The sequence below is a fragment of the Gossypium hirsutum genome, chromosome D10 (assembly GCF_007990345.1).
Source record: "Gossypium hirsutum isolate 1008001.06 chromosome D10, Gossypium_hirsutum_v2.1, whole genome shotgun sequence".
NCBI lineage: Eukaryota > Viridiplantae > Streptophyta > Magnoliopsida > Malvales > Malvaceae > Gossypium > Gossypium hirsutum.
This window is the reverse complement of record NC_053446.1, coordinates 48,599,436-48,607,478: the sequence shown is the minus strand read 5'-3', so window position 1 is coordinate 48,607,478 and position 8,043 is coordinate 48,599,436. Positions and strand designations below refer to the sequence as shown.

The following is an 8,043-nucleotide window of genomic DNA, read 5'->3' as shown; positions in this document are numbered from 1 at the left end:
ATATCACTTGATTTTTTTTACAAAGAATTATAACTATTCCAGCAATATTACTAGAATAGTTATGTTTATTTAAAAGATGTTACTTGAATAGTTGATCTCTTACTTTAATATTTATATCTATTTAAGAGATATTAGTTGAATAATTATGTCTCTTTTAAATGTGCGATTATCAATAAAAAGACACTTATTGAAAGTTATATATCTATGAACAGACATGATAATGCCTATAAACAGGAGCGGGATTTCATTTGGATGACATAATAAAAAGTTCTTTCTATTCTTCCTCCATCTTCTACTATTCTTATATTGTTCTATAAATGATTACTGTAGAAATTCTTTATAGAAATTGATTTTCTTCTTACTGCTCAGTGCTTAGTAGACTATTTTTCGTTAGTGCAAAACACATATAGTCAACGAGCTTCATTGCTTCCTCGAGGTTCATTTGCTTGAACCTTATTTGCACATCGAGTATAGGTGAGGGCAAATACAACTTTAAAGATAGTGGCTTGATACACGTCTTGGAGCCTTGTCCTAATGATTCGAGTTATTGTTCATGTTTCGTTCGAATGTTCAAGATTTTCCTCACCAGAATTCGGCACTAACAGATTTTCATTTTAGTCCTAATTATAAAAAAATATAAAAAGAATATTTTAAAACCTTAAAATTTTAAAAAATTAAATGTAAATTATAAATTAAAACTTTTAAAAAGTAAATATAAATATATTTCAATAGTATCTTTCACATTTTTCTTTCTTTTATTCAATTGATAAAATTGGAAATATCAAATGTCATAGTCTTGACATGCAATTTCTTTCCAATGCTTAGGCTACAAATAATAAAAGACATGATAACACTAGAGACTGGAACTAGTATTATCTCTATAGCAAAGAGTAAGGCGAATTGGTGTCGTCAACTCAACCAATTTTTAGGGGTTATAAATTTGTTAATTTGAGTTTCTTTCTCAGTTTTGATTAGGCATTTGATGCGAATAATGTAGCAAAAGAAAAAAGGGACTAAATCAAAAGAGATTGAATAAAAAAGAGCTTTAATTTTGGGTTTTTCACATGTTTGGTGGATGAGAAAATGAGCATGGTTGATGAGAAAAAATTAAATATAGATTATAAAAAATTAAACATTAAATATAAAAATATTTTTATGATTTTTAAAATTAGAATTAAAATGATCAAGGGCTAAATTTGTTGATTTTTTTAGATTTAAGATCAAATTGACAAAATGTGTAAACATTGAAGAATTAAATTTATTATTAGGTTATGTTAGATTTCTGTTACTAAATTAATGGCAAAAGTGACAGAAATCTTTAATTTTAAAAAACTGAATGACTAAATAAAAAAATAAAAAATTAAGTGATGAAAATAGACTGAATAACTATTCTTATAACTTCTTATACTTGTAACTTGTATAACTTCTTATACTTGTAACTTTCTTTCTTTCCATTGGATGTATTCTTTCCACTAGATAACTTTTTTTATAAATATTGTTAGGGTTTAGTGTGTTACAACACGTTTATTCTCTTATTTAAGGACTGGAGAGAGATTCTGAGTAATTTTAAGCCTTATATAAAAAAAATTTATTTTATGCAAATATATGATAATTATATATTAACCTAATATTCTCAATAGCCTTTTTTTATACTATAATTTATCTCTCCACCATTACGTTTGTATCCCAACACATCCTTCAATAGATTTTAATTCCACCGCTATAAAATTTAATCTCACTATAATTATTAGTTTTAATCTTATTAAAATGATTCTCATCATTCATCTAATTAAAACTTAAGCTATAAAAGTAATTATCAAGACTCGACAACTTTACTAGGAAAGACCCTAAAAAAGCAGGGTTAAAATGCAAGTAAACTAACCACTAGGCGAATCAACCAAGGTAATGCACCACCAACATGGTATGGCCACACATCCAACATCCTAAATGTCAGGTATAAAAGACTCATCTACTACTAATAACTCATACTTTTTATCAACGTTTTTAAAATTAGATCGGTAATTAAATCAGTCATGCCACTAATTTTTCGGTTAAATTAGTTTAACTGTTTCAATCAATTTATCCAATTCAATTAAATAAATCATAAAAAAATTGATTCAATCAATTTATACCGATTCTCGAATCAACCTACTTAAAGTCCTTCTTCAAACTGATACCCTAATTAGTTCTCGATTCAATTGATTTACCTCTTTTCCCACGAAATCTAACTTACTTTTCCATTCAATTAACCTCCTCAAAATTGAGGTTTGTGTTGCAGGAATTTGCAGCCCTAAGGTAGGACATGTCATCCCCCAACAAGCCATCACGGAAAAACATAAATATAATTAGTATTAAATCATAATTTAGATGTTTTAGGAATAATAAGAGAAGTGCAAGTTGAGGTTTGGCATGCATATATCTCAACTCTTTTCCAAGATCCAATTCACCTGGCGCTCCATACCATGCACAACTTGCTTCTTTTTCTTTTTCCTTTTCCTTTTTTATCTCTAGATCCCATCTACTGACATCACCTAAATTATCCTTCACAATTATTTATTTTCTTTTACATATCATATTTTTATAATTAAATAATATTTTCAATTTAAATCTGATTTTATTCCAATTTCGATACTTACAGATCGAATCCTTGAACGGATGAGTCAGTTGGAAAACAAGCAAAACTAATGTCTTGTCATCGCTGCAAGGCACATTTTCATTTATGCTCACTTAACAAAATATTTTTTAGCTAAAATTGTTCCTTAACAAAAATCAATGAAAATATGCATATAAAGATATTTAAACTCACACCGATTGAGTTAGTACAATCTTAAATTTATCACTCAACCAAAACTTTATTTTGTTATTTTAACATGCACATTTTATTACCTTCATCCGTTGTCTCTATCTATACTATTATTTAAGTGATTGGGCACTAACTCAATTAGGGAAATTACGGAAAGCTTGTTAAGAAAATTACAAAAATATTTTTTCATAATTAAAATATGTTATATTATTCTATGGTACTTTAATGTTTTTATTTTTAATAAAGAAAATGCATATGATCGGCATTTGAACCCACGCTAATTAGATTGATAAAATATTAAATTTATTACTTAAACAAAGCTTTATTTTGATCTATTTTATACATTTTTATTTTAATATACACAATTCATTATCTCTATCATTTATCTATACTATATTAATAAAATCTCGTATTGGGTTGGTCTTATGAGGCAACCGAGCACCAACACTGTTAGAGAAATTACAAAAATATCATTTTATATTAAAATAAGTTATATTATCTAAAGGCATTTTAGTTTTTTTTATTTTACTCACAATTTAATCTAATTTTTTTATTTTAATATCGTACATATTTTATATGTTATTATAATTAATTAATTTTAAATCATACGTTTCATTATTTATTAGATATTATTTTTAAACATACAACTATATTCTAAATCATCATTAGTTTCTACGTGCATACGAATATAATAAAATTTGTAATAATAATTATTATTGTGTTTTGTGACCATCAACATGAACTCTACCGCTCATAAATAATGTGTTAAAATAAACAAAATTTGAATTAAACTAATTTTACTTTAGGGTTTATTCTATTTAATTATTATTATGCCTAAATTTAAATACATTTAAAAGTTCATTAGTCGAGCGACGTAATTTTTAATGTAAATCCAAAACTCAAAAGTTTTTTGTCACTTAAAAAGGAAATTATATTTATCAATTTTTTTTAATTTTTCATTAATTTATCACTAAAAGATTCCTTTTTTTAACTTAATAAACTAAAATATGAGATTAATGATAGTAATAATATTATATAAATAAGAAAAGTTAAATCGCAAATTAAATTGAAAATGTAATCAATGTATTTTAATTTAGTAGAATTTAAATTTTTTATTCTAGTCTCTATGTTTCTATTCATACCTCTCAATGATATCATCTCTAACCTTTGAATCTAGATTTTTTTTTCTGAAAAATACTCAACCTGTTATTCATGTTTTTCTTTGGATAATGCAATAAGGAAAACCATAATTCAGGTTTTAAGTTTAATCAATTGATATGAAGGAAGAACAATTTTTGGATTCAGCTTCAAGTTGAATGGAAACAAAAAGCGCTTGCACATGTTTGTTAAAATGCCCCCCAAAAGAAAAATTACGGACTGAAACACGATTCGCTGACACTGCGGCGACTGGTCCCTTTCTCTTAAAGTCATCACTGGCAGGCACTCCCCCCACCTTATCCTTTCTCTGTCTCTCTCTCCCAACAGAATCTCATTATTTCTATTATTCAATAATTACTATTGCCTTTTAATGTAAGATAGCTATTGTTATATTAAATATATATATTTTTATATATTTATATAAACGAGTGCCCCTTTGAAGGCGGGGGTTGGCATTCTTTTCTCTTCATTTAAGAATCCACGACAATCCAAGAAAATTTAGATCCCATCTTCCAATTCAGGAAACCCCCTCTTCTTTCTGGGTTTCCTCTGGATAATCCGAGAAGAAAAGAACAAAATTTGTCTTCCAATTCTCCTGGAGATGGAGGCCTCTTCAGCCAATGAACGCCTTCATTTTGGGAAGATGGGATATGGGTATCTCTTCTTTCTTCTTATCCCTTTTTTGTTTTTTTTTTTTGGGTCTTTTCCATCAATGATTCATTGGGTTTGTTTGTTTTTGCTTTTTATAGATGCCAACATTATAGGAGGAGATGTAAGATTCGAGCTCCCTGTTGCAACGAGGTTTTTTGGTGTCGCCATTGCCACAATGAGGCTTCGGTATTCGTTTTCGTCATTTTTTCTGCATCCCCCCCCTTTTTTTTTCTATGTTTTAAGCTGAAAGTTCCCTCGTTTCTGACTGTTTATGCAATTTCTTGTTCTGCGTATTCATTGTATTTGGATTCACTTATTGGTTCTTCAGAGCATGTTAAAGAACCCCATGGACAGGCACGAGATTGTTCGCCAAGACGTTAAACAAGTACGAAATTGAAAATCGCTGTGTTTTTCTTTTCTTTCAATTTATTGTCTTTCTCTTTTCAAGTTAATCATGTTAATGATATGTGCTTTTCGTGCCAATTTGTTTCTGTGTAGGTTATTTGTTCGGTTTGTGACACAGAGCAGCCGGTTTGTGTTTCAGATTTGTATCTTTTAAGACACAAATGGACCCTTTTCTTTGGTTTATGTTTTCACTTTTGGTGTTGGTTTTTTATGTTGCGTAGGTCGCTCTACTTTGTTCAAATTGTGGTGTCAACATGGGAGAATATTTCTGTGCAATTTGCATGTTCTTTGATGATGATGTAAGTACTTAAGATATAAGGAATGGATAGGCGTTTGATCCTTGTGTGTTTTACTATATAATGTTTATTTCTTTCCATTAATGTTTACTGTTCGGTTACATCTGATGCAGACCGAGAAGGAGCACTTTCATTGCCATGATTGTGGGATCTGCAGGTTATTTACCAAGTTTTAAGCATATATGGCTATTATTTTCATCTTGATTGCTTGAATTCAAGCTATGAGACTTAATCGAATGATTTTTGATACAGAGTCGGAGGTCGTGATAACTTTTTTCATTGCAAAAAGTGCGGTATGTACTTAACACCTTTATATCCCATTTCTTACCTTATCATGCTTGGTTCTAAGTTCTTAGATTCAATCCCATTCTTTTACTTTGTAATGGTATTTGTGGCTGATTTTTTATTTCATATTCAGTCGTATTCAATAATTTGCATTTCTCATTGGGTTGTTTTGAACTATTCTGGATTTTGCTGTCATGCACTTTCATAATCGTTCTTGTTTTTGTTCATCCTTGTTCTCAGTACGCCATACTTATGACTTCATTTCCATGTTTACATTCTTCTGCTTTGATTTAGAACTATACTATTTTGATGTGAACTCACCGAAAACATCAGTCAACCGTGTTTTGAGGAGTTTAAACATTGAATTCCATCCCCTGCTTACAGTATCTGTTTTATTCAATGCTACATCTATTTGTTTTGCACAATAACCACACGTACTTACACCACTGGGCAGGGTCTTGCTATGCCATTGCGTTGCGAGATAATCATTTGTGCGTGGAGAACTCGATGCGGCATCATTGCCCCATATGTTATGAGGTTCATCTTTTCTACTTCCTTCAATTGTATTTAGCAAGTATTTGTATCCGCTAATAGTGGATTGTATTGTTTCTCCAGTACCTATTCGATTCGTTGAAAGATACGACTGTGATGAAATGCGGTCACACGATGCACTGCGAATGTTACGATGAGATGATAAAGCGAAACAAGTGAGTGACAACGAGTTCTTCCTTGTATAAGCTTAATTGTTCTAGTTGTTCTTCCAAATTTAAAATGGTGTTGTTTGCTCAGATATTGTTGTCCTATATGCTCGAAGTCAGTGATCGATATGTCTAGAACCTGGAAGAGGATAGACGAAGAGGTACATCTTCGACTTTAAGCTCATCAAACTCGTAATTAACAGCCTTGTCTTTGATTTAGTTGCTTCATTCTGTTTTTGTCCACACTGATTCACAATATAATTATCTTGTTTGTTGTCAGATCGAAGCAACTGTAATGCCAGAGGACTACCGGCACAAGAAGGTGCGTGCATACTATGATCCTTGTTCATACCGAACAACCTGTTGCTTTATATCCGAATCACGTATATCTTGATTTAACAAACGAATGCAGGTTTGGATCCTATGCAATGACTGCAATGACACTACAGAAGTTTACTTCCACATAATAGGGCAGAAATGCAGTCATTGTAAATCATATAACACACGCACAATCGCCCCTCCCATACTTCCTCACTGAGAAGATCACGAGCAAGGGACCAAAGAAGTGAGCTCGAGGCATCTAAGGTTTGGGCCTCTAATCATTAACCGGAAGACAAATTCTTGATTACATGTTACAATCATTTAAACTTGTGTTCATCATTGGATTGATTACTGTATCACAATAGTATATGATTCATATGGCACTGGAATTTTTATATCTTACGAATTTCTTTCTCCCATTTCGGAGTTTTAGAAAAAGAATGCAATGGTCGATTGTTTCATTGATAATTGGCTGAACCTTCTTTTTCTGCTCATTTTTTTTATGTCATCCTTCCATTACTTCTTTTAGAACATTTATCATCCAGTGAAAGTTATATTTGAACTCAAAGCTCAATTTAGTTCATTCATGCAGTCGACTGCAAAATATGGCATTTAGCATTTTTTTTAATTTGAATTTTAGTACTTAATCTTTTATTTTCCATGAAAATGAAAGAACCAAGAAATTAACCCCAAAAAGAACCCTTTTCTTTTCAAGTTTATTCATTTTCAATAATTTAATTTTAAATAATTACACATTGGCATTTATTTCAATTAGTGTTAAATTTAGAGAAAGTTGTCGTTTTCTGTATATTTAGTGTTTCTGGAGTTCTCTTTTTGGCTTCATAATTTCTAATTCGTTCTAAGTTTTGTATTATTACATCATTTGATGTAAATTTTTTTTTAATAATATGAATCTGTATTAACAAAAGTTTTACCCATGTAAGTGTTATTATTTAAAAATAAAAATAAAAATAATTAATGAATCCTGGTCAACAATGGGCTGTAGTCACAACTTCTTTATGCCGTTGATATGATGTATAGATCTTGGCATTTCTTATATAGCTCAACAAATAACATATTTCTTTCATTCTTTTTAATTGTACACAAAAATGTTTAGATGTATGTTTGGTTATTATAGATTGAAAACAAAATAGCATAAATCAAATTATTTGATGGAATAAAAAAAAAGAGTTAATCTTCAAACTAAAAATACATATTTCAAATTATGAGGTGATGCATGGTGGTTATGCACCTTGTCCATTAATTATGTGGTCAGGGTTCAATCTCCTCTTATGAGAATGAAGAGTACATTTTATTACCAGTTGTTTACCTCTTTGGAGAGCACATTTTCTAATAAAATTTAAAAAAAAAATTTATTCAATCTACTCCAATGTCATCAACTACAAAAAATCATAAAAAATTGGGT

General features: G+C 29.9%; 1 protein-coding gene across 1 annotated transcript; it reads left to right on the top strand.

Moving 5' to 3' along the window:
* Positions 1-4,264: 4,264 nt before the first annotated feature.
* On the top strand, positions 4,265-7,085 carry LOC107913654 (E3 ubiquitin-protein ligase MIEL1). The gene is made up of 12 exons (XM_016842305.2): positions 4,265-4,615; positions 4,711-4,798; positions 4,941-4,997; positions 5,111-5,143; positions 5,239-5,316; positions 5,427-5,470; positions 5,566-5,606; positions 6,053-6,135; positions 6,214-6,305; positions 6,388-6,457; positions 6,577-6,618; positions 6,709-7,085. The coding sequence occupies exons 1-12, from the start codon at positions 4,563-4,565 to the stop codon at positions 6,832-6,834; spliced, it is 807 nt and encodes a 268-aa protein (XP_016697794.1). The 5' UTR covers positions 4,265-4,562; the 3' UTR covers positions 6,835-7,085.
* Positions 7,086-8,043: the final 958 nt, after the last annotated feature.